The sequence below is a fragment of the Ceratotherium simum genome, chromosome 10 (assembly GCF_057802395.1).
Source record: "Ceratotherium simum simum isolate JZ-2026a chromosome 10, ASM5780239v1, whole genome shotgun sequence".
Classification (NCBI taxonomy): domain Eukaryota; kingdom Metazoa; phylum Chordata; class Mammalia; order Perissodactyla; family Rhinocerotidae; genus Ceratotherium; species Ceratotherium simum.
Window position 1 is genome coordinate 16,078,831 of NC_141909.1, and position 27,401 is coordinate 16,106,231.

The following is a 27,401-nucleotide window of genomic DNA, read 5'->3' on the forward strand; positions in this document are numbered from 1 at the left end:
TATGTATATATTGATCAGTTGATGAAAATATTGTTACCAAAGGCTGGCAGAAACCCAACTCTGTATTTCCCCTAGGAGCACTCAGTAGTCACTAATTCATGTTCAAAGTGACTTTATAGAACATAACTACTGCGAATAATGAGAATCGACTATTGATATTTATGCAGTACATCTTAGAGGGATGACTTCTGTAGATCAATATCCTGTTTAGAGAAGTATTTTTACTTACGTGCATTTTTAAGCATTTAAGTAGTAGAACTAGTAGTAGTTCTATTTTTAGAATTCTGTGATTTGGGGGGAAAACGTACCCTCCTTGTATCCACACTATTTAGATTTCGTAGATTTAGGTACTCTTCATCTCTCTGAGTGAAGGACTCCTCCCCTCTCCTTTAATCCTTTCTCTGAAGACCCCTTTTCTCTTGACTATTTTACTTCTCCTTTCCAGACACTTCTCCAGCTCAGTTATATTTTAGGATCAGTGGTCAGGACAGCAGGCTTCCTTAATCACAGACTCTGAGACGGAGTGAAGGCGCCTTTCTAGGATGCAGAGAGAGGCTAAGCTTGCTGATTTCTCCTGAGCAATGGAGCAGGAGTTCAAAAAAATCTCTGCACTACAGAGTACCGATTGTGAGAAGGGAGGGGTTCACCCCCCTGCAGCCCCTCCCACTCCATCCCCCTCACCCCCTTGATCTCCCTCTGAATTTACTCCTCGGAGTGTGGAAAGGGATTTGATAGAAAGTTTTGTCAGTGTCTCAGCCATAAGATGTCATTTCATAGTTCTCAGACAGAGCTTTATTTTGTTTTAAAGCGAATTTTATTTCAGTGTAGACTCTGTGCCTTTATGTTTAGGCTGGACAATATGAAATTGCAGACATTCAACTGTTTTGGGCTTTCAAAAACAGCAGTTTCATATAGTTCAATCCAATCTTTTGCCTATTAGTCTGTGGTTACATTTCCTTTCTGAAGATGTCCTGGGAAGAGCACCTTGAGACTATTGCCACAGGGAAACTGTGGTATGGTGTAAATAGAGTGTCTCCCTGGGGGCCTGTGATACTTGGGTTGGCCTTTCTCTTCTAATGGTATTTTCTAACCTCCTGACAAAATTAGAATGAACTAGTAATGCTTCTTACACTGGTTAACACTTTAAAATCTTTCTTTTAAACACATTTTTTCCTCTCTATTTTTCTGTTTACTTCTGATATAAACTTGAATTGGTGCATTTTGTGAAAAGTTAATCTCATCGAGGGACGATTTGTCAGTGTTCTAGTTCGCTAGGGAAGAGCTGAGAGGAGTCATAGGGTGTGGCTTTAATTTTCTGTAGTTAGGAGTTTGAGCTAACAAAGCCAGGTAAGGAAGGAGATGCTGTTTGGTTTAGCTTTCTTCAGAGGGAAATGTCTGCTGCTGGAGGGTTATGCACGTCACTTGCCTTCTACCATCTGATACTTCATCTGCTCTGTGGGGCTGTGGTGCAACCTGGAAGGGAGTGCGTTAGTTCAGTGGTTCCCAAGCTGTGCTGCACGTTGGATTCATGTGGGGGAGTCTTTACAACAACGCTAATGCCTGGCCCCTGTCGCCAGACATTTTGTTTTAATTGGTATGGGGGAGTTTTAAAAGATGCCAAGTAGTAATAATAGGCCTCAAACACACGTTCAGGTTAATTTTATTTTCTGCCTTATCACCGAGATCTTTCATTACATGGGGGTAGCATATGGGTTGCAAGTTTAACCCTTCCCAGTGGTGAATAACCCTTTTGAAATTGTGGGTATAAAGGATGGTAGCCATTCATCAGTCCCCTTGAGTCTTAGAATCTGGGCTGGGAATCTCATATGCATGGAGTGCTCAGGTGTTGAGTCAGGTGCACGAGGACTTCATGGAAGACACTGCGGCAGGTCGGATGGGGTAGAGACTGTGAGCGTGGACTCTGAGAACAGTCAGACCTGAGTTCAAATCCGCTTTTGTCATTTGCTAAACTGTAAAATCTTAGAGAAGTGATCTCACTTCACAGGGCCTCAGTTTCTTGATCTTTTAAAATGGGCATAAAGACTATCTGCTTCATGGCCATTGTTATGAGTGCTGGATAAGATAACTCACAAAGCACTTCGTTCAGAAGACAGTTATTAAATTTAGGAAGGTGGGAGGTCATAAACATAACAAGGCTCTGTGGTTGGACTGCTTTTGTATGAATCCTAGTTCTCCTTTTTCTAGTTATTTGCCTTAGGCAAACTGCTCTAGGCTTAAATTTCCTCATTTGTAAGATGAAGATAATACTACCCAACTCTCATGTTTGTGGTGAGGATTAAATGAGTCAATCTGTGTAAAGTATTTAACATAGTGCCTGGCATTTAGCTAGTGTTCAAACGTTCCTATCATCTTTATTATTGGCACTCAATCACAGAAGGCTTGAATACATATAATTAGAGAAAATGGCAGCATCATTGCTAAGTGATGCAAAAGTGTGCAGACTTAATGGCTTAGGAAAGGATCCCTCTGATTGGTGGAGCTGTGTGCGGGGCGGGGGGCGCCAGGCATTCCATGCCTTGAACCATGTTGACATGGAAAAGCAGAAAAGGTTTATTCAGGGAATGGTAATAGTACAGTTGACATAAGAATTTAGGCGAGCACTAGGAGGTGAATCGAGAAAGGCTTGTTGGGACCAAGTGATGGAGGACCTTGATCGTGAGCTTAAGGCCCCTGGGTTTGTTTAGTTGGCAGAGGGGAGCCACTGGAAGTTTTTAAGTAAGGAGGTAAAGGATCAGAGTAGTGGTTTAGGAAAATACACCTACTGATGGCCTACTGCATGTGACGCATGAAGTGATTAGAGGCCCACGTGGAGATAACCAGAGAATTGGAAAGGAGAAGTCAGGTCTGGGAGGTGTGCAGTCTCAGTATCTTACGGGCCATTCATTCATTTGCTTTATTTTGCCCATTTCGTGAAGCATTTAGTTCTCATGAACTGCTCCTGACGTCCAGCAAATGAGAGTTGTAGGCCAATTTAAGAAAATAATAATGTCTTGTTTCATCTAAGACAGGTGAACAGATCCGGTAAAATAATATATAGAAATAAACGTTAAATAAATTCGCAAAATGAATTAGTTTGTAAATATGACAGATGGAGAAAGGAAGAGTAGAAAGGAGCCAGTCCTGGGGGTTAATTAGAAGAGGGAAGAGTCATGGTTAGAAAACCATAGTTGTGATAGAAATCTCCAAAGCCAGTCAGTTTTGAAACTCAAGCAGTTTCTTAAGCATTGCTGTTTTTGCTTACTATTATTGTTCCAAAAATTGGGGAGGAAATATGCCAAACCCTATCATCCTAAAATGGCAAGTATTATTTTTGCAGATTCTTCCAGTCTTTGTCTAGCCGCACATACTTATACAGTTACAATCTTATTATGATCACAGTTTGTATACAGTTTTGTCACTGAATGACTTCAGTCTTACCCCCTCACTGGCTGCATTGATAGTACATCCAATGGAGCGCCTGTGTCTGCTAATCTCAGGGTTTAAGATGTCTATTTTCATGACCTTACTTTTGCTTACATGGTTTGCCTCTTTGCTGCATGTTTTGGGCTGCATATGCCTAAAGTTATCTTCAGATGGATTTTTTTTGTTGTAGCTCTTTACGGGTGGCTGAGAATGGCAGCGCACGGTGCCATCCAGCTGTGCTGATCTCATCCAACAATGTGAGTAGTTCTGGAGGTGGGCTGTGTGTGATCTGGGGTAATAGGTTTTTACTATCTAGCTAGTCTCAAAGCAAATTGGTAATAATTGCTTTCTTTCAAAAATTCCCCAACAATATAAAAAAATTCTTGCACATGTCCGTCAAAAGTTACTATACCTAAAACATTTTAAAATATTGGATATATGACATATTGTTTAATACTGAGAGTCTTCTGTTTTCATATAACTAAAATTCTATTTCTCTACTACTACTTTTTTGTTGTTTTTTTTTTTGTGAGAAAGATCAGCCCTGAGCTAACATCCATGCCAATCCTCCTCTTTTTGCTGAGGAAGACTGACCCTGGGCTAACATCCGTGCCCATCTTCCTCCACTTTGGGACGCTGCCACAGCATGGCCCGACAAGTGGTGCATCGGTGCGCGCCTGGGATCTGAATGCCAGGCCGCCAGCAGCAGAGTGCTGGCACTTAACCGCTGTGCCACCGGGCCCGCCCTACTACTACTTTTTAATCAACTTAACAGTGTAATTTACATAAATAAGATGCACATATCTTAAGTGTTTGAGTTTGACAAAAGTATGTACTTGGGTAACTACGTAGCAGTGAATATATTGATCATTTCTATCACTCAGAGTGTTCTTTTCCGCCTCTTTCTAGTCAATCTTGCCTCCCACGTCCAGACGACCACTGATCAGATTTCTAGCATCTTTGATTAGTTTTGCCCATTCTAAAGCCTCATATAAACGGAATCATGTAGTATGCACCTTTGTGACAGACTTCTTTCCTTCAGCATGATGTTTTTGAGATTATTCCACGCTGTTGTCTCTAGCAGTAGTTTTTTTTTTCTATTGCCAAGTGTAGGATTACATTGTATGAAAACACCACAATTTGTTTATCCATTCACCTATCGATAGTTATATGGGTTGTTTCCAGGTTTTGGCTGCTACAAATAAAGCTGCTATGAACATTCATATACATGTCTTTTTGTGGATATGTTTTTCTTTCTTTTAAGTAAAAATACGTAGGAATAGAATTGCTGGGTCCATATAGTAAGTATGTTTAACTTTAGAAGAAAGTACCAAATGATTTTTCAAAGTACCTGTGCTATAATACATTCCCACCAATAATATATGAGTTCCAGTTGCTCCACATCCTCACCAGACTTGGTATTGTCAATATTTTTAGTTATTCTTGGGGTATAAAGTAGTATCTCATAAGGGTTTTAATTTTCACTATATTGGTGACTAATGATGCTCGGTATCTTTTATATGCTTTGTTGCTGTTCATACATCTTCTTTTTGATGTATCTGTTCAAGTGTTTGCCACCCTCCTTTTTTATATTTGTTTTTTTTTTGTCTTCTTACTATTGAATTGTAGGAATTCTTTATCTTCTGGATTCTAGTCCTTTGTCAGATAGACGAATTGCAAACATTTTCTTTTGGTCTGTGGCTTGCCTTTTTATTTTCTTAACACTGTCTTTTTTTTTTTTTTTAAAGAAACATCCTTTTTTTTTTTTTATTTATTTTTTTATTTTTTTGCCCCCAAAGCCCCAGTAGATAGTTGTATGTCACAGCTGCACACCCTTCTAGTTGCTGTATGTGGGACTCGGCCTCAGGATGGACAGAGAAGTGGTGCCTCGATGCGCACCCGGGATCCGAACCCGGGCCGCCAGCATCGCAGCGCGCGCACTTAACCACCAAGCCACAGGGCCGGCCCAACACTGTCTTTTGATGAGTTGAATGTTTTAATTTTGATGAAATCCTGTTTATCAATGTTTTTCTTTAATGGTTAGTGCTTCATATGTCCTGTCCAAGAAACAGTCTTCTATGTTTTATTTTAGAAATTTCATAGTTTTGATTTAAATTTAGGTCTGTATTCGTAGTGTATTAATTTTTGCATATGGTGTGAGGTGGGGGTTGAAGTTTGTTCTGTTTCCATACAGATATTCAGTTGTTCCAGCACAATGTATTGAAAAAACAATCCTTCCCCATTGAATTAAGTTGGAGACTTTGTCCGAGATTAAATGACCATTTATGTGTGAATCTGTTTCTGGATTCTCATTGTTTCTGTTGATCTCTATGTCTGTCCTTTCTCCAATGACACATTTTCTTGATTACTCTAGCTTTATAATAAGTTTTGAAATCAAGTAGTGTTAAGTCTGCAACCTGTTCTTCTGTTTTGGCTATTCTAAGTCTTTTGCATTTTCATAGAGATTTTAGAGTCAGCTTGTCAGTTTCTACAGAAGAGGCTGTTGGGATATTCATTGGAATTGCATTGAATTTATAGATTAGTTTAGAGAGAATGGGCATCTTAACACTGTTCTGTTTTCTGACCTGTGACTGTGGTGTAGCTTATCATTTGTTTAGATCTTCTTTAACTTCTCTTGGCAATATTTTGTAGTTGTCAGTATAGAGGTCTTTCGGATCTTTCACTAAATTTATTCCTTAGCATTTTTTGTTTTTTGTTGCTATTATAAATGTTATTTGAAATTTTCACTTTCCATTTCTTATATAGAAATACAATTGATTTATATTTTTGCTTTGTTTCCTGATACCTTGCTAAACTTTGTTTAATTGTGGTAATTTTTTTTTGTAGATTCTTTAGGTTATCTATACAGATAATGTTGTCTTTGAATAGTATACAAATATACAAGGGGTGGGGGAGGGAGAGAGAGAGGCTGTTAAAATCCCTAACAATGAATTTGTTTGTTTTCCCTTTAGTCATGCAGCTTCTGCATCCTGGCTTTTGAAGTCTCTTATTACATTTGTTTTCATTGAAGGTTCGTTTCTATTTAATGACCCCTCACCCTCACTACCATACAATGTTGTTATTTAAGAAGAAAAAGAACTATAGTTTTTATTTAGCCACCTGGTTACCATTCTGGTGCTCTTTGTTCCTTTCTGTAGTGCCAAGTTTCCATTTGGTATAATTTTTTTCAGCCTGAAAACATCCTTTAGCATTTCTTATACTATGAGTCTGCTAGTGCAGAATTCTCTCAGTTTTTATCTGAAAATCTGTTTTTCCTCCCTCATTTTTAAAGGATTTGCTTGCTGGATATTGAATTCTGGTTTGATAGTTCTCCCGCACCCCTTTCAACGCTTTAACGATGCTGTTCTATTGTTCTCGGTCCTCCATTGTTTCTGATAAGAAGTCACTCTTACTTTGCATCTTTGTTCCCTCATATGTAATGTTTCTATTTTCTCTGGCTTGGTTTTGGAAAATTTTTTTCTCTTTTTTGTCAACTTTTCAGATGATTGATATTGATCCCAGATGTGATTTTCTTTGTGTTTATGCCTCTTGGTGTTTCTTTGATCTTTAATTTGATTCTTTCTCATAAAATATAGGAGATATTTGGCCATTATGTCTTCTAATATGTTCTATTCTGGGGGCTGGCTGCTGGTGCAGTGGTTAAGTTGGGCGCGCTCTGCTTCAGTGGCCTGGGGTTTGCAGGTTTGGATCCCAGCTGCAGACCTACACCACTCATCAAGCCATGCTGTAGCAGCGTCCCACATACAAAATAGGGGAAGATAGGCACAGCTGTTAGCTCAGGCCCACGCCTCCTCAAGCAAAAAGAGGAAGATGGGCAACAGGTGTTAGCTCAGGGCCAATCTTCCTCACCAAAAAAAAGTTCTATTCTGACCTGTTGTCACTCATTTCTATGTTAAACCATTTGAAATTGTCTCACAGGTCACTCAATCTTTTTCGTTTTATTCATTCTTTTCTCTCTGTTCCTCAGATTGGATAGTTTCTTCTGGTTAACCTGACTAACTCTTTGTTCTCTTATCTTCAAACTGCTACTAAGCCCAGCCAGTAGTGTTGTACTTTTCAGTCTAGAATGTCCATTTGGCTCTTTTTTTTAGAGTTTGCATTTTTCTGCTGAGAATCTCTGTTTACTCATATTTCCCCTTAATTCGTGAACATATTTCCTTTTAACTCTTTGAATACATGTATAATAGTTTCTTTAAATCTTTTAAGACCCAACACCTGAGTCAACTTGGGTTTTTTATTATTATTTGCTTATTTTGGAGAGTTTCTTTTTATTGTAATGACTTCTTTCTTGCTGTGGGCTACATTTTCCTGTTTGTATGTCTAGGACTTTTAAATTGTTTATTGGACACTTATGAGTGCTACATTTGAGGGGTCTGCATTCTGATGTTCTGAAGAGTGTTGAATTTTGCACCAATAGACAGCTTAATTACTGGCTGGTCACTTTGAACTTGTGTAGGCTTGGTCTATGCTTTGTTAGGTTAAATCTTCGGAAATCCTAAGGTGTTTTTCCCAAGCTTCTCTAACTTGGTGGGACTCAACCTTAAAGTCCTAAGTCCTTTGTGGTCTTGTTAGGCCTTGGTCTTAATCTTTTCTAGGACAAGTCCAGAGTAAGTCTGTTTCAGAGGGTTTCTCAGTCTTCAACACTACTGACGTTTAGGGCTGTGTAATTCTTGGATGTGTGTGGAGGGGGTGGAGAGTGTGGGGGTGGGCTGCCCTGTGCATTGTAGGATGTTGAACAACATATCTGGCCTCTACTCACTAGATGCCAGTAGCACCCCTCTAGTTGTAACAACCAGTGATGTCTCCAGACATTGCCAAATGTCCCCTGGGGTTGGGGTGGGGGTGAAATCTCCCCAGTTGAGAATCACTGCTCAGAGAGTGGTCTTTAATTCTAAGGCATGATCTTTCTGGGGCCTCAGCTGTATACCAGGCTTGTTAATGATGTATTAGTAAGGTTGAGGTGGGGGTGAAATCTCCCCAGTTGAGAATCACTGCTCAGAGAGTGGTCTTTAATTCTAAGGCATGATCTTTCTGGTGCCTCAGCTGTATACCAGGCTTGTTAATGATGTATTAGTCAGGTTTCTCCACTCTGCCTGGGCAAGAACTCCAGTGTTCCAACTCTGCTTGGCCTTCACCATCTGTGTTCTGCTTGGTGACCTGCTTGATAGCACCAGCTCTCTGGTAAGCCTTGGGCAGTCTTGACCTGGGCCTTTGCAGCCCACCCCTCAGCCAAAGGCTTGCAGCAGCACCCTCTCCACTCCCCGAGACTTTGGAGACCCTTACTTTCTGTACACCTGTTTACTGTCTGGTGCCTTGCCTTGAAGATGCCAGCTGCTTCAGCTGACTCAAACTCCGACTTCTGCTGCCTCAGCTCAGTGGGGTTGCTATGTTGTCTGGACTTGAGCTTGTGGCCACGACTGGAAAATGGTCTCCTGGCTGAGAACCAGGGTGATGGTGGCGTTCACCTCGTGAGTGTCCCTTCTCTCAGGGATCAGTCTTGCACTGCCTGTTATCGGATGCCTGAAAGCGTAATTTTGTCCAGCTATACGGTTGCATATGGCAGAGGTGGAGACGGGGCCTAGTCCACTCTCAGTTGCTCAGCCGTTTGTCAGAGCAGCAGTCTCTTCACTGCTTTTAGTAGCTGGATGTTTACGAGCCTCACAGCTGGGAGCTCTGTGTGTACCGTACAGGGCGTGGTAGTATGGAGCTGTAGGACATACCTGTTCAACTTGGTCATTGAACAGGTGAACGGTGAGGGCGTGTGCTAGGCTGAGGGTCCCTGGATTCTGTCACAGGTCAGCTTTATGCCTAAGAAAAACCCAGAACCTTGGTCTAATCCCAGACCTACTTCCTTGGAATTTCTAAGGAAAAGGGCTGCTAATCTGTATATTTAATCTATTAGGAGTTAAAGATTCCTGTTGTGGGGAAAGTTTCAGGAAAACACTGTACCAGAGAAGGGTGAAGGAGCAACAGCCAGGGACGGGGGCAGAGGTAGATGTGGTGCCAGTTTCTAATTAGTTTAATTTAAAATTTTTTTTGTTTGTCTGAAAATATTTTTATTTCTCCTTCATTCTTTTAAGATGTTTCTCTAGATTGAGAATTTTGGTTGGTGGTTAGTTTCTTTCAAGTCTTTAAAAGTAATTGTTTTGTTTTTTAAATTAACGATTTGTGTATTTTTAATTGTGGTAAAATACGCATAACATAAAATTGACCGTTTGCCATTTTTGAGTTTACAATTCAGAGGCATTAAATACGTTCATGTTGTGCAACCATCACCACCATCCATCTCCAGAACTCTTTTCATCTTGTAAAACTGAAACTCTGTGCCCATGAACTACAGCTGCCCATCCCCCCTCCCCACGGCCCCTGGCAACCTCCATTCTGCTTTGGCTCTGTGAATTTACCTATTCTAGGTACTTATGAATGGCATCATACAGGATTTGACCTTGGGTGACTGACTTATTTCGCTTAACATAATGTCCTCAAGGTTAATTTAATTTTTTGAAGAGGTACAGGTCATACATTTACTCAGTATTTATTGAAAAAATTCCCCTTCACCCTAATCCTCAGCTCTGTTGAACTTTCAGTTAGTTGTGGAGGAAAAGGAAGGCATTTCAGAGGATTCCACCCCTCTCTGGCTCCCTGCTCTGAGCAAGCAGCTCTGTCTTGGGTATGTTTTGAAGTCCTCATCTCCTTCTTTCTCCTCCCTCTGGGACCCATTAGCTGAACTAACCGGGTCATTTCCTTTGTTCGCTTTCTCTGCATCGTAACAGCTCTTGGCTCTCAGCTGCTCATTGGTACGCTCCCCTCCAGTGAGTAGGAGCATGTGGGATTTAGAAAAATGGAATCTGATGAGTGTGATGTAGTTTTCCTCATTGCTCTGTGCACTTTTCTCCTAATTCCTTTATATATATGGATGATAGAAGTTGTTCTGGGGGCCAGCCCGGTGGCCTAGCGGTTAAGTGCGCATGCTCTGCTGCTGGCTGCCCGGGTTCGGATCCCAGGCGCGCACCAATGCACCGCTTGTCAGGCCATGCTGTGGCGGTGTCCCGCATAAAGTGGAGGGTATCAAGTGGAGGAAGATCAGCACGAATGTTAGCTCAGGGCCAGTCTTCCTCAGCAAAAAGAGGAAGATTGGCATGGATGTTAGCTCAGGGCTGATCTTCCTCACACACACACAAAAAAAGAAATTGTTCGAAAAATGTATGCTGTGAATAAATCATAATTTAGACAGCATCTTTTGTGATTTTTTTTTTCTTCCTGCCGCACAGATTTCTTCGTTTTCTGAAAGCTTCCAAGATAGTGTTTAAAAGGCAATGAGTAATGCAACAATTTTTGCAATATTACGAAAGTGTGCCCTGTTACTTTAGGTTTGCTGCATATCCAGCCTCCTCAAGTCCAATACTTTGATAAATATAAGCCATTAGGAAAAAAGGAAAATCCCATTTGTAAAATATCCTCATTTTGATGACTTTTTAGTAAAATTATGTAGAGTGGGTTAGTTTGTGGTGGGCATATTGCTTCACTCTTGTCCTCGTTTGGTCTGAAAGAAGGCACACGATAAACAAAATCATGAGAAACTTCTTAATAGACAGCATAGTTATAAGTATAGTTGCTATAAAAGACTTAGCCTATGGCCTCATGTGTAAATTTTTATGACTAACGTTTGTTTTTTTCCTCGCTTCTGTTGGGGGCACAGGTCATTTATATTCTCATTGAGATTATCTTCTCTCATCTAACCCTGAACTGTGTGTTTGTACTTGTGTGTGGTCTCGCTCTCCTTTCTCTCTCTATCATGGGGCTTTTCACACTCTCTCTATTTTTCTTTCTTCCTGTTGCCCTGCCAGCTCACCTTTGCCACAGCTGTTATGTGTTGCTCATTTCTCTGTACCCTCTCTTATTTGGTAAACCAGTCAGGTGGTGCTTCGGTTTCAAACAAAGAAATTGGGGAAGGCAGGGTCTGAGGTGAGGGGTCTTTCCGTCTTTATCTAGGAATGTGATCTTGCTTTGACCATACTACCATCAAATTGCCTTAGATATTCTTTGCATCGGTATTAGACTTCATTAATTAAATTGTAGTAATTTTTCTAAAACTAAAAGTAAATATTGACTACCTCCTCATTCTTTGAAGCACCTATTTTTAGTTCAGTGATTAGATTTTCTGAAATGTTCCCAAAGATCTGGGGACACTTCAGGCCCCCACAGTGGGGGCTAGTGTTTTTTTTTTTTTTAAAGATTTTATTTATTTATTTTTTTCCCCCCAAAGCCCCAGGAGATAGTTGTATGTCACAGCTGCACATCCTTCTAGTTGCTGTATGTGGGACGCGGCCTCAGCATAGCCGGAGAAGCGGTGCGTCGGTGCACGCCCGGGATCCGAACCCGGGCCGCCAGCAGCGGAGCGCGAGCACTTAATCGCTAAGCCACGGGGCCGGCCCGGGGCTAGTGTTTTTTATGTAGCATCATCACAAGCAAACTGTTGGGTACTCTGTGTGGTAATCGCCAGGAATGAGGCCTGGCCATACTCTGCTTGTCTTCATCCTGCAGGGGCTATAGAGCCTCGGGGTTCCCAGGGTGATGGAGAGGCCCCCGTCAGGGACTCATGACCCGTGGCCCTCGGTGCTGATGAGGTCTGGGAATGTGGAGGAACTCCTCCTGAGGAATTCAAGTCTTCAGCCTGACCTCAGAGCAGATATTTCATGCTTCCAATGCTCTAGTGATTCTCAGGGGTCCGCACTGTGTCCCTCAAGTCAGCTCTGTGCATATCTTTCTGGCCTCTTGAGTCTAATAGATCGTAGTGGTATAATGCTAAAAGGTGACCAACAGAGGTAAAAAAAAAAAAGCTAATAGTACCTCCAGGAGGTAAATGTCAAATCCTTCAAAGGTTGCAGAGAGCTTTCTGTACAGTTTTGTTATTGAAGCAAGTGGGTTCGCCTCCTGGTGAGTTAAATAAGACTCTACACCAGTGGAAGTTGTCTCACAAAGTAAAGTGTATTTGCAGCAAGTAGGAAACCGTGAGGAATCATTTCTAAAGTCATGGCGTCCTCGAGCAAAGGGAAGCAGGGACCTTTATTTCGGATGAAGAATGAATATTCAAAAGGAGAGGCGGGTAGGGGCTGGCCCAGTGGCACAGCAGTTAAGTGTGTGCACTCTGCCAGGGCACCCCAGGGTTCGCAGGTTCGGATCCCGGGCACACACCGATGCACCGCTTGTCAAGCCATGCTGTCACAGCGTCCCATATAAAGTAGAGGAAGATGGGCATGGATGTTAGCCCAGGGCCAGTCTTCCTCAGCAAAAAGAGGATTGGCAACGGATGTTAGCTCAGGGCTGATCTTCCTCAGCAAAAAAACAGGAGGATTGGCATCAGCTCAGGGCTGATATTTCTCACAAAAAAAAAAAAAAAAAAGAAGAGACAGGTACTCGCTTGCTCAGGCTCAGTTGGAAAACATACTTCCACATACACTGCAGGTTATGGTAATGATGCCTAAGCTCCTACTGGAGAGTTCTTAGCCTTAAAAATAAGGCAAAAGTCACAGGCCTTCCTCCTGTGGTGAGGCTCGGTCTGGTTCAGGGTGTTTGGTGGTTGCATCTCTGTAACATAACAAAAGGAAAAAAACAACTTGGAAAAATAGTTAAATGCTTCCAAACCCACCCTTTTCTCGGGGCACCTAGACGGTGACAGTTTGGTTGTGTGCCAGCCGTGGAAAATCAGCAACACCCCGCCCCCCTCCCCAGCCCCAAAAGAAAAGAAAACAGCAATGGAGCTGTCAGATTACAGAGAGCACAGGTTGCTGATTTTGTATGGATTTTGTTTTTCATGTCCTTGAATCTTTTTACTTCTACAGAACCATATAAGGAATCTGACTAACTTTATGGAGTTGTCATCCAGTCGTGTTCATGGGGATGGAGATTAATGACTTTAGATTATGCGATCACGAAAGTACGTGTGGCAGCATTACTAAGCAACTTGGGGCACTAATATTGGAAAAATACAGGCCGTTTTCTACTTCAAGCTAAACATACTCGTTGTAGTTGCTTGTTGTAGGAATACCCAGTTTACCCGGAAACCGCATTACCTGACAAACTCAACTCTGGGGTAGAGCCATGAACCAGGAAGTAAGCCAGAAATGCAAAATAGGTGACACAAGTACCTGTTTTCTGTTCTGAAAGTCTTTTAGGTTCTTGGAGCCTATTTACTCTGACTTACAGTATTATGAAGCCATATCCTAGTTTAGAAACAGTAGTAGGTAATGGTACTACCATCATCAGATAGTCTGACGAAAGTTTGAAGGGATAGCTTGACAGCAAGGGACAAGACGGAATTATAAAAGTATGCAAAACCCAAAAAGCATCGCCATTTGGGGCCCTCTGTGGGAGGAGTGTCCAGACACGCTGAGGGTCATTGACATTGGGTAAAGGTCTTGTTGGTGACGAGGAATCTGCATCATGCAGATGGTGAACTACAGTTTGCATCTTCTGTTTTAAAGGACTGTTAGAGAAGGGTTTGGGGAGAGTTTCTATTAAAATGAAGATTGGATTCTTAAAGGGATAATACTTTTCACCAGTCTGGAAGACTCACTTCTACAGAAAGAACTTTCTTTTCTTCCCATTCCTTTGGTGATGATATTTATGTGCCCACACTTGGGTTTTGTGTTTCATTTCTCTTGATTAAAATAATTGAGAAAGGAAAAACAGTTTATTTTTCAAATAAATGACAAATATCACTTGCATTTATTTTTAAAAAATTGAACAAAATTAATGTTTTGGCCTAGGTTATAGAGTTCTCTTATAACCCCAGATGTGTTTTCATGATCCTCCACAGTAGGAACCAACCGTAAGTGGATCTCTGCTCTGATGGAGTTTATATTCCATAGTTCACAATGTTGTTCTTAATGGCCACATAGATTCTACTATAACCAATAATTAGATATTTAGGTTGTTTTTGAGTTTTTGTATATTAACAAACCGCAGTGCAATGAACATGATTAAAGCTAAACCTTTGGAGACATCCTTAATTTCTCAGGGAGTATACATTTCAAGGCTTTTGATATGCCACATTTCCTCCTAAAGAGTTGTTAACTATTAAGATTCCAGTGAAATGAGAAGGCCCCACACCCTTGCTAAGATTGGATGTTGTATTTTTTATCTTTGCCAGTTTCACTAATTTCTGGGTGGGAAATAATACTGCTTTGTTGTTTTAATTTACACATTTGAGTAATAATGAATTTGAGTATTTGCAAATTTTCATTAGCCATTTGTATTTTTCTTAGTGAATTTCCTGCACGAGTTCTTTGTGTGCACCCTCCCCCCCTTTATTTGCTAGGCTTTTATAATTCTTATTGATATTTAGGTGCTCTTGACTTAATAACCCTGAGTCTGGCATATATAGTGCAATATATTGACTCTAGTTTGTTTTGTTTGCTTTTTATTGTTCTCATGGTGGAACTATTTTGCTTTCACAAGGAACAAATGGAAGCAAATAGTATCCTTTTTATAACATGTCAACTTAAGGAAATGTAGAACCAAAACATTAGCAGAGCAATGATGCGTTAATTTATATGTTGTTTTTCTGACACTGGAGGTCAATTATTTTAAACTATAACATATACATTTTATTAGAAGCAAACTTTAATTTTCTACATTAATGAAGAATAGTGGTAAATTTGCTTCATTAAAAAAAAATACTGAGAGTGTTTTCTCTGTCAGGCGTGAATACTTTCAGCTTATTTTCTCATCTGCAAAATAGGAATAATTCTTACGTAGTGAAGTTGTTTCCTATTCAGTTGTTTGGCTTGCAGTAGGTACTCAATAAATGATCATGGTGACAAATGAATATGACAGAGTCGGTGCAGTCAACGAGCTGGTAGCTCCCGAGGTCAACAGATGTAATTGATTACACTATATTCTCTGCTAGAGGTGTGAAGAGAGTGGCTTTTTTGGTTTTGTTTTGTGGGTTGTGTTTTTGTTTCTTTGGTCTTGGTCTTAGGCAGAATCTTAGATCATCAATTTTGTATCTTTCTTCCTTTTTAATGTAAAACATTTAAAACCAGAAGTTGCCTTTAAGACTTGCTTCAGCTGTATCCTACAAATTATGATATGGTTTATTTTCATTATCACTTATTTAAAACTATTTCTGATTTCTCTTGTGATGTCTTCTTTGCCACATGGCTAGTTATAAATATGTTGTTAATTTCCAAATATTTGGGGTTTTTAGAGATATCTTATTATTGATTTCTGATTTAATTGTCATCAGAGAACATTGTGTGTAACATTTTTATATTTAGAAATCTATTGGGATTTATTTTATGGCCCCAGCTTATGGTCTGTGTTGGTGAACTTCCAACGTGTACTTGAAAAAAACTCCTGCAGTTGTGGTTGCTAGTTCAAATCTTCTGTATCCTTACTGATTTTTTTTTTTTTTTTGTCTACTTGTATCAATTACTGAGAGAGGGATGTTGAAACCTCCTGCAATGATTGTGGAGTTTCCTGATTTTTCTCTTCAGTTCTGTGTGTTTTGGTCTCACATGGATCTGTGATTAGATCCATGCACATTTAGGAGTGCTAAGTTGACCTTCTTATCATTATGAAATGTCCCTCTTAATCTCTGGTAATATTGCTTGTCTCAAAGTCTACATCGTCTGATATTAATATAGCCATACCAGGTTTCCTGTGCCTACTGTTTGCATGGCATATCGTTTTCCATCCTTTTACTTTCAACCTATCAGTATTTAAAGTGCATCTCACATAGACAGCAAGGTGGATCCTTCTTTTGTTAATCCACTGTGACAGTCTCTGGCTTTTAATTGGAGTGTTAGTCTGTTTACATTTAGTGTACATATTGATGTGATTGGGTTTAAGCCTTTCAGCTTGTTAGTTATTTTCTATTTGTCTGTTTTTCTTTTCTCCATTCCTGACTTCTTTTGGGTCAATTAGACATTTTTTAGTATTCTATTTTGATTCCTTAATTGGCTTTTTAGCAGTATGTCTTTTTGTATTTTTAGTGTTGCTTTAGGGACTAAAATAGGTGTCAGTTTATTACAGTCTTTTTAGTGTAATATTGGACAAGGATAGTAAAATTCTGTTACCCTTCCCCATCCATTGTGCTGTTGTTGTTATATATTTTATATCTACATACACAATGTGGTGTTACCACTTTTTGCTTTAAGCAATCACTTATCTTTTAAAGATATTTAAACAGATAAAGATATTAAACATATTTGCCATTTTGATTTCTCTTTATTCCTGTCTGTACATTTGAGTTTCCATCTGGTATCATTGCCCTTTAACTTATAGAATAATCTTTTATAATTTCTTATAGTTCAAGTGTCTTGGTGATAAATTCTCTCAGACTTTGTTTATCTGAAAATGTCTTAATTTCACTCTCATCGTGTGAAGGACATTTTTGTTGGTTATAGAATTCTGGGTTGACAGTTACTCTTTTAAATGTTGTTCCACTGTCTTCTTGTCTCCCTTATTTCTGATAATTCAGCTATCAGTTGTATTGTTGTTCCTCTGCATGTAATATTTTGTTTTTCTCTGGTTGCTTTCAAGACTTTTTCTTACTTTTTTGTTTTCAGCAGTTTGACTGATATGCCTAGGCATGGGTCTCTTTGTTTTGATCCTTCTTGGGTTTGCTAAGATTCTTAGGTACGTAAATTAATATTTTCTATCAAACTTGGAAGAATTTCAGCAATTATTTAAATTAAATAAATATTTTTTTCTTCCCTATTTCGTTGTTGCCTTCCAGGACTCCAATGGCATGATATTGTCCCACTGAACCCTCAGGTTTAGTTTTTTGTTTTGTTCTTCAATATCTCTTTTTTTCTGTTTGTTCTTCAGATTGTAAACTATAGAAGAAAGGGTTAATGAATCTGGGAACAGATCATTGGACATTATCTGCTATTAAAGTTATCTAGGAAATTTTTTGTGTTGTACTTTTCGGTTCTAGAATTTCCATTTGCATCTTTTTGATAGTGTCCATCTCTTTCCTGAAATTACCTGTCCATTCATTTATTATAACTGTTCTCCTTTAACTACTCGAATATATTTGTAATAGTTATTTTATAGTTCTTGTCTACTAATTCCAAAATCTGGGTCATCTCAGGATCTATTTCTATTGCTTATAGTTTTCTCAAAAACTATTCTTATAGTTTTTGATTATGGGTCACATTTTCTTGCTTCTTTGCATGTCTAATAATTGTTTACTATGTTGGCTGTTAGAGGGATAACATTATAGGGAGTCAGGATTAAAGGGCGCTGAGTTTTGTTCTGGTAAGCAATTCCTGACAGATTGGTCCTGCCAACATTGGTTTGTTCTTTCTGTTTTTCTGTTTATCTACCTACCTGCCTATTTATCTAGGGCAGATATTTCCACTTTGAACTTACTCTAAGTGCATGGCTCTTTCTCTGGAGCGTGATCTCTGTTACTAAGGCGTGGGCATCCTTGTGTCTAAATTGAATGTCTGAGGCACTTATGAAGATCTCTTTCTTCTAGTTGGGCCGAAGCTCCAGTGTCTCCTAGCACCGCATGATCTCTGGAGTCTCCCTTCAGCAGTCAGCCCCACTGCCCATGTACAGTGAAGCCCTGGCTAAGCAGCCTTGGTAAATCCCCACAAAAACTTTCTGGGACCTGCTGCTGCTCCTCTGGCCCACAAATTTCAGGTGTTTCTGCAACTTGGAACATCCATCTCTTCCTCCTTGGCTCAGGGAAGCTGCAGTCCTGCCCGGGCAGAAAATGACCCAGGCAGAAAGCCAGGCCTATCACCGGGTCAGCTCTTGTATTTCCTTTCTCTCAAGGCTCACAGGCCTGTGGGTCAGTGCCTGAGAACAGCTGCCACATATATTGTGTCCAGTTTTATGCTTTCACAGGAGAGGGCAAGTCCCAGTACCAATTATTCTTTCATGGTTGGGAGCAGAAGTCTGTCAGTTTGCTTGTAAGCTATGTCTTCCTCATTAATAATAATAATAATGAAACTTCACTATTTTTTTTAATTCTATCTGAAGTATGACTGGTTTTCTTTGGACAGATCCTTTATTTCTGTGTTGGATGCAGAGTTATTGTTAACTTCTGTTAATAGCCAAGTGTCTGAGCTTCCAGAACCCAGCCCTTTAGTCCATCACTATTCCTGGTCTTAGACATACCTGAATGGCCAGTAGCCCTAATGGCGCTCCCAAAGGAACTTTGTCTTTTGCATAATTGTCATCTGCACTGTCTTAGCTTGTAGTTCTCATTGTCAGCAGCAGTGATAGTCTGTAAATGATAATTCCAGTTGGGTGCAGTTGTCTTGAGACTTTTTGAAAGTGATCGGTTTAGAATCAGACTTTGGTGTGCCATTTTGCCTTATTTTAATTATTAAAATTAGGTATCACGTATCTGCTCCATAATGTATTTTTTTTGCATGAGGGATTAACGTGTATTTGTATGTAAAATTGGCTTTAAAAATATTTTCAAGATAAATTTCAGTCATTAAGGCACAGTAAGGTCTGTTTCTTTCTTGTAGGGGCATTTCTTTCTTTTGGGAGGGGGTGTGTGTATTTTGTGCTTGACTCACTTACATTTGGATAGCACTTTTTACTGTTCCAGGTACTTTCTTGTACTTCTGGACCTCCTTTCCATTCACACAACCCTGTGCAGTCTTGTTACCTCTTGCCTGGACTGTTTCAGTAGCCCCTAATTCTCCCTTCTTCCAAGAATCTTCTGGCCAATCACCCTGTAGTTTAATCTTCCTAAGGTTGAGTTTCTCACTCTAGCGTAAAAAAGCATTCACTGTTCCGTGTTGCCTTCCAAACCTTCAGCTGTTTTCCAATCCACCTTTCTGGCTGGATTTTGGTGTTTTTACTCGGCTGCCTCCACAGTTTCCCTTCCTTGACTTTTCTGCACACTGTACCTTTCACCCACTATGTGCCCTACCCTCCTCTCCATATAGTTTCTCTTCTTCATTGTCCAAGGTCTGTCCCTCCCCACAATGTCACTCAGTCGAAACCTTCCCCAGTTCCCTGTGCCAGTAGTGTCCTCCTCTCCAATTCACTCTTGAATTACAGGTGTTTGTACATATCTGTCTATCTCTCAAGACATGAAGATATGACTCCTCATTCATCGTATCTGCTGAAGCACCTGGTGTCCTTCATTTAGTAGATAACAAATATTTGCCATTTCACTCTCACAGGAACCTTATGATCTAGGCAGAGTGAGGGGTTATTTGCATTCACAGAGCGAGGCAACAAAGGCCCGGAGTGTTTAAATGACATCACGCAGAGAATTAACAACTGAGTCCGGATTTACAGTCCAAGTTCTGTAATTCTTTTCCTTAGGTAGTCCCTTCAGTGTCATCTAATTTGGCTCAAAATTACTTCAACTGGCTCCTAAAAGTATGATCTTACATTCTTGATACTTTGGGCATGTCTAAAGGCATCAAAAAACGGGTGGGGATTTTGCTCCTACCCCTTGTTCTTCCCTTTGCTGCCCTTGTGGGTCGTGGCTGCCACCACATTGAGGAGTTGAAGCCTGAACGTGGGTCCCCAGAACCCGGCTCTCATGGGTCCTCCTGCTCGTCTTCACATAACACAAGACCTTGTGAAGATGCTCTCTGTTTTGCTATGTTCTCAGCTTGACTTATCGCTGTAGGAATCCAATTCTCTCTTTCCCTCTCTTATTCTAGGCGCTTCGCCTTAGTAACGTGGCCATGGGGAAGACCACCACAGGCCAGATAGTGAATCTGCTGTCCAACGATGTGAACAAGTTTGATCAGGTAAGCTGCACCTGAGGGATCCATTTTCATTTCCTGCCCTTCTCGTTTAGTTTAACTTACTGGAATGTCCTGTGACAGTTTTTGGCGTAGGCCAGGATTCTGTTGAAGACATAAGACCAAGGGAACTTTTTATCCAACTCTCATTTCTATTATTAGATGTATTACATCTATTATTAGATGTAATAATACGTGTTGTCCTGTCAGCTAGCGGTGTGTTTTTCTAGTGCTGCCTGCAACATACTTCCGTAACTATGGGAAGACAGCAGTGTTCTTGCCCAGGCTGGTTAAATATATCTAGTAGTCCTCCTGGAGTGGCCCTGAAGCACGTGGTGTTGGTCTTGCTGGCGGAATTGTCTTTATTCTCCTCCGGCTGATGAACTCCTGGTGGGTGGGAATTGTTCTTTTTCCTGTGCCCTGTACAGTGCTGCCATATAGGAAGCCTTCAATAAATAATGCTTAATGGGTGGTCCCTAGCCAGAAATAACCTACTGTCCTCTATTCCACCACACTCTTTTTTTTACAATTACCCTATGAATATATCACGTCATGCAGGGCATTGTAACTGCTGGTCAGATCTGTATTGGACTAAACTACCTCTCTTTCAATTATTCATTCATCAAACGTGAACTAAGGCCCTGACTCAGTTTCAGGGATGAATAAGACTTAGTTTCTGCCCTGGAGAAAGTACAGCCTGACAGGGAGATAAATACACAAGTAATTACTGGAGAATGTGGTAGGCATCATAATACAGGCTTTTCCTGGGGAGCCACAGGGGACGGGGGTCTGAATTTTCTGGCAGAGAGAGTTTAGGGAAGCCCTGAGTTCATCCATGGGATAGACAAATTGAGATCTTTTTTCCAACCCTGCTGGTCAAGTACTCCCTGGAAGTTCCTGAAGCCTGCCCTGTGGTACCCTGGAATGGTAGAAGCTTGGATAGCTGCTTTAACAGGTTTAAAGCCCATTGTGATCATTTATGTTCAGTTTCCTACCTGTTCTTTTGGAGATGACTGTTTCTATACTATGTTCTTACTGGTTTTGTTTTTATATAGTCCTAAGAACGCTTTGTCTTTTTCTTTTAAGGTGACAATATTCTTGCACTTTCTGTGGGCAGGACCACTGCAGGCTATCGCAGTGACTGCTCTGCTCTGGATGGAAATAGGAATTTCGTGTCTTGCTGGGATGACTGTTCTAATTATTATTCTGCCTTTGCAAAGCTGCCTTGGGAAGTTGTTCTCGTCATTCCGGTAAGAGAAACACTGGTTTAAAAAATAGGTCATGTGTATTTGGTAACATCCACAGTCTGTCCAATGGTTTTGTTCAAAACCAAAACACATGCCTTCTGTGCTCTCTTCTTTGCGTGTGTTGTAGACTCTTCAGGCTTAGCCAGTGGAGGCTCAGCCTTAAGGTGAAGGCTGATCTTGAAGCAGAAAAGGTGGAGGCATTCGCTGGCTCCTCCCAGCTGGCTTTTCAGACACCGTACGTCAGTAACTAGAGCGTCCTTAAGCAGGATTTACATATGTTGAAGTTATTTAAACATGTCTTAAGTAATAATACGTTTACATATCTTATAGGCCCAATTCTAGCTGCATATATTTTTGTTATGCTTGTGTTAGAGCCTTTTTCAAGTGTGTATGTGTGTGTCTTGTTTTTAATTCAATGTTTCCATTAAGTATATAAACTCCCCAAGTGCAAAGTTGATCATAATTTATGTCTTATAAAGTCCCACCGTCCTGGCAGCGTATGTGATAGAAAAGTGGCCGTTGATGAAGAGCCTAAGGGTGATGGAGTAAATTAGACCTAAAGTAGGGGCAGAGGGTTGGAAGTGGGTTGTTGTCAAGGTTGTTAGGAGGATGGAGATGTGGTGCTGTTGGACGCACATTGAGTTTTCTTTTGTGCCTTTACGTTCAGTGTCTTCCCTACTTGGAGTCTCCTTTCCCCTCTTTGCCATGGAGAAATGTTCTTTATCCTTCGAGGCCCATTCTAATGCTACCAGAACTCGGAAGCTTTTCTTGCTCCCTCTTTCCTAGTAGAATTAACAGCCCTTTCTTTTCTGTTCCCTGGCACTTTATTCCTGTTTTATTACACCACCGCCAACTGTATTCTTGTTAGATTCGGGTGCCTTTCTACCTTCCCTACCCAACCGCGACCTGCTTGAGTGACAGCTTGCAACTGTCTCATTTCCTCTCTTCCTTAGCAGATACTCCAAGTTCTCCAAGTGACTTCTTGAATTGGGATGAATTGTTGACTTCCTAACTGAAATCGTTTTCCGTTTGTATTTTGAGTAGGACCCACCTGTGTTGTCACTGTGAAAGAGCTATAGGGACTCCTTTGATCCTTGGTCTCTGCCTGTGCCCCCTGCTGATAAGGAGGTTGGGCTGTGGTCGCTGTGGCTCATCTCTCACATCTGTCCCCCTAGGAGTAAGACTGCAGCTTTCACAGATGTCAGGATCAGGACCATGAATGAAGTTATAACTGGCATAAGAATAATAAAAATGTATGCTTGGGAAAAGCCATTTGCAGAGCTTATTAGCAGTTTGAGAAGGTGAGTATTTGTAATATATCACACCATATTTTCATACTTTTCTACTTCCTGTTTTTACTAAATGGTTTTAGAAGTCTTACTAAATTTTCACATTAGGATGAACTTAAATACTATCCGCTCCACCTCCCACCCCATGTGGCAGCAGGGTTAAGTAGAATAGCACAGTACCTCATTTTAACCTGTTCTTCCCTTTGCCATCTTCTTAAAGGAAAAAATGTATATGCTTCTTACTTAAACAGAAATGAAATCCCAAATGTTTCTTTTTTTTTTATTTTAATTTTATTTGTTTATTTATTTTTCCCCCAAAGCCCCAGTAGATAGTTGTATGTCATAGCTGCACGTCCTTCTAGTTGCTGTATGTGGGACGCGGCCTCAGCATGGCTGGAGAAGCGCTGCGTCGCTGCGTGCCCGGGATCTGAACCTGGGCCGCCAGCAGCGGAGCGCAAGCGCTGAACTGCTAAGCCATGGGGCCGGCCCCCCAAATGTTTCTTAATACCCCAGATCCCAAACAAACAATGATTCCATGATGCTAGTATTTGAGACTCTGACGTTTAAACTGTGACTATAATATATATTAATGGAGCACAAATAGGAAGATTATAGAGTTGGGGTATACCTGTATCGGGCCAAACTCTATGAATCAGTATTATTCATTTGAAACAGACCCATGGAAATACTACTTCTTTTTGTTTTGCTTTATACTTGTAGAATTTTTTTCAGTCTTTCAATGTAAGTATTTGATGAGTTTTGTTCTCCAGCACATGGTAGTTACAGTTCTCTGACAGCGCCGGGCCGCCTCTCACATTTGCACCTTTGTGGGTGCACCTCCCTGTGCATCGAATGTGCTCTCATCTTCATTCTTCTCTGGCCCCCGCCAGGCCTGACTAACTCAACTCATCCTCTCAGGGTCCCTGTGCGTGCGACTTGCACTGACTCCGCTGTTCCGAGGTAGACGCCTCCTCTCTGTGCTCCTGTGGGGCCTGTGCTGGCTGCTTCTGTCTAATGTCTTGGTGTCTCACAAGTTTTGGGCTGCTTATTCTCTTCTCCCACGAGTTCATGAGCTCCTAGAAGGGATGGGCTGTGTCTTTCTGTCATCAGTGAGGTGCCCGGCACTGGACTTGTGTTTACAAATGCTTGTTGAATGAATGTTCAAACCCGGTCTGATTGACCCAAAATGTTATAGGGTGATATTAAGCCTCCATTTAGTTGGATGAGTCAAGCCATGATGAAGTGTGTGGTCCTTGTGTTGGAGCTGGCCCCAGGGTGTGTGTAGAATATTTCCACGATGTAAGGGATGGTTTTATCTTAATCTATGTCCACTCCTTAGAAAGGGACCACATGCAAAAGGCATTTGAATTCATGACTTGGGTGTTGATACTGCCTTTGAAACCTATAATCCTACTGTCTCTTCTAGGAAGGAAATTTCCAAGATTCTGAGAAGTTCCTATCTTAGGGGAATGAATTTGGCATCATTTTTCATTTCAAGCAAAATCATCATTTTTGTGACCTTCACCACCTATGTGCTCCTGGGCAATGTGATCACAGCCAGCCGTGTGTTCGTGGCGATGACGCTGTACGGGGCTGTGCGTGTGACCGTCACCCTCTTCTTCCCCTCGGCCATCGAGAGGGTGTCAGAGGCAATCGTCAGCATCCGAAGAATCAAGGTTTGGTGACAAAGAACTTTTTAAAGTTGTTGGTAAAATTACGCCTCCTTTTATTTAGTGTCGTTGTGTTCCAGTTAGGTGAGGTTTAACTCGCTCAGTGCCAAAGCCAGCAGTTGTTCCAAACCGTCGTACGAACCCCCTGTCTTCTTAGGTAGAGTGCACTACAAATCACGTAAGATTCGCTGATCATTTATGGCAGCAATGTCAATGGCAGCGGCACAGGGCTCTTGATGTACAAGTGATAACTGCAGGGCAATTAAAATGCCCAAAAGCAGGAGAAGCAAACAAATTTCATCTCCTGTGCCAACTTGAACTACTAGGTAGCGACTGCGCGCAGTCCTGGGGTGAGTAGGATTCCTCTCTGGGCTGAGAACGAAAGACCTTGCTGGAAGGTTCCTGCTCCTCGGGCAGGAAAAATGGCCTCAACCTCACCTGCTTCTCTCTGTTTAAAAATGGGTTCTTTCCTCTGTAGGTGCTTTGCATGTTGATTTCTGAGTATGCCTTTTGGGTCTCTGTCTTTTCGTCCCTGCCTCTGTCCTCTTTTCGCTTTTTCTTGCTGTCTGAAGCTCTCTCTAGCAGGCTTCTTCCTTTTAAATATGCTGATTTCCACCATACCCACTATCTCCTTTTCCTAACTAGCTGTCCCTAAATTGCCAGGGGCACATGGTTTACATCACCAAGATAAGGGCCTGGCACACAGTAGGTGCTCAGGTATTTGTGTGTTTATGAATAGATCTAAAATGGTGATGAATTGGCCCTGTGAATGGCCTGGGCACGAACCTGTCTGGGCTTACCAAAACTCTAGTTTGGTTTGTTCCTGCTTCTGCATGGTGATGGATGCCCAGGAATAGGTCTCTAAGTGAAGTTAGATAGCTCTGGATGTGATTTATTTTTTTGGGTGTGGGGGGAAGGGGTCTTGTCATAAAAGCTGAGATTTTTTTGTTGTGAAATGTCCATGCTATAAAAAAAGTATTACTCATAAGACAGATCAGTCATACGGGGTCAGTCCTGGTCCCTGAGTTTATCCTTCTTTCTGACAAGGGCTTCTAGCAATGTTGTTAAGGGTTTGGTTCATGCAGTTCAATAAAATTTCTTTTATGTAGCTTTCACATCTTGAAAGAAAACATTTAGGAATGTACTTCAACCATAGTGATGTTTTCAGTGTACACTGTCACTTTCCAGAAGGGGCCTTCACGTATATATTGTGCTGCCATGACTTTGTCGATGCTGCTGCAGCTGCCTTCTTTGATGCTACTACCAGTGCTTACGATGGTCCCGGCACTCTGGAAGCCTTTACACGTTATCTCATGTAATCCTGACAAGTGAATGAGGTCAACATTGGTGTCCCCACTTTACTGATAAGGGGTCAGGTTCCTGGAATAGGTGAGATAGCTTGCCCATATCACATTTGTAAATGGTAGAACTAGGATTCTGCCCAAACCCAGTTTAACCATTGTTACATTCCTGCATTTCCTTCCTGGTACCTTCTGACACATGGAATGTTTCCTAAAGTGTGGTCTTCATCATCTGGTCTTATTCTGAAGACCTTCAAAGGTTCCCTGTTTCCTGCAGAATCATATTTTTAAATTCTAGGGTTAAGGCTCAACTGGCCACACTGTTTCCCAGCACATGACACTGGACTCTGGCGGGGGTCTTGTCTCTGCGGCATGCCACATTCATCCCCACTGTGGGTCTCTGCTTGCTCTGTTCGGCCCCCTGAGTTGCTTTCTCTTCTGTCCTTGATTTAGGCAAATGCTGCTGAGCCCTCTGGCCAGCCCCCCCACCCGCTCCCAGCACTGTTGTTCATGCTGATCTCAGGCTTCTGCTTATTCTCAAGGCGGGTGCCGCACCACTCAGGATCACGTCAAAGGAGGGTGATTCTGACTCCCCAGAAGTATTCTAAGCCCCTTGACAGCAGACTCTATCTGATAGTGCCCGTCCCATGTTGGACATACAATGGGCATCAAATAAATACTGCATTGACCGAAACAACATGTATAGGAAAAGGCTGGGACCTGACAGAGTCCCAGGGGGCCCAACCTGTGCTAGAAGCCAGAGAAATGCAGAGTGAGGGAGCAGATTGGAGTTAGGCATTCCTGAAACATCAGGCCTTGGTCGGGGGTCTTAACCCAGGGGAGCTGGATCTGGTCCAGAGTGGGGATGGATCTCTGAATTTTCCTTGTTCTGTGTGTCCATCTGTGTATCTCAAACCAGCCTGACTGGACTTGGTGGACCTGTTCTCTAAAGAGAGGACCTGTGCCCTGCACAGCCTGGTGCTAATGTAGACTCTGCCAGCCTGGCTGCTGGGCTGTGTAGACAGCCTGGCTTTCCTTGGACCTTGTAGGGAATAGAAACACTCAGTCTTACTTGGTTAGCAAAATTAGTCTGACTATCTTACTGGCCACTGTGAAATAAAAGAAGATTAAAACCATGGGGGCTTTAGGGGCCGGCCCCGTGGTGTAGCGGTTAAGTGCGCACGCTCCACTGTTGGCGGCCCAGGTTCAGAACCCTGGGCGCGCACCGATGTACCACTTGTCAAGCCATGCTGTGGTGGCCTCCCATATAAAGTGGAGGAAGATGGGCATAGATGTTAGCCCAGGGCCAGTCTTCCTCAGCAAAAAGAGGAGGATTGGCATGGATGTTAGCTCAGGGCTGATCTTCCTTACACACAAAAAAAAGAAAACCCTGGGGCTTTATGCTAAAATGCATCTCAGGTCCCAAGGCAGTCTGGAAACAGAATTCTCTTTTCTTTGGAGGTCAGTCTTTTTTCTCTTTAAGGCCTTCAACTGATTAGATGAGGCCCACCCACATTATGGAGCATAATCTGCTTTACTGAAAGTCTACTGATTTAAATGTTAATCTCATCTGAAAAATACTTTCACAGTAAAATCCAGATGTGTTTGAGCAAATATCCAGGGACCATTTCCTAGCCAAGGTGACATAAAATTAACCATCACATCCTCTTGAATTCTCATCTCTTCTTTTTACCTACCTGGAGGTGACTGT

At 41.5% G+C, this 27,401-nt stretch overlaps 1 protein-coding gene across 6 annotated transcripts in view; it reads left to right on the forward strand.

The window, feature by feature from the left end:
* Positions 1-27,401, forward strand: part of ABCC4 (ATP binding cassette subfamily C member 4 (PEL blood group)) — a 274,730-nt gene that overhangs the window by 68,289 nt on the left and 179,040 nt on the right. For all 6 annotated transcript variants that reach the window (XM_087435920.1, XM_087435918.1, XM_087435921.1 and 3 more), the window contains 4 exons: positions 20,100-20,189; positions 21,270-21,433; positions 22,606-22,731; positions 24,146-24,395. In XM_087435920.1, coding sequence (XP_087292046.1) covers positions 20,100-20,189; positions 21,270-21,433; positions 22,606-22,731; positions 24,146-24,395 — 630 coding nt within the window. The remainder of the gene's footprint in view (positions 1-20,099; positions 20,190-21,269; positions 21,434-22,605; positions 22,732-24,145; positions 24,396-27,401) is intronic.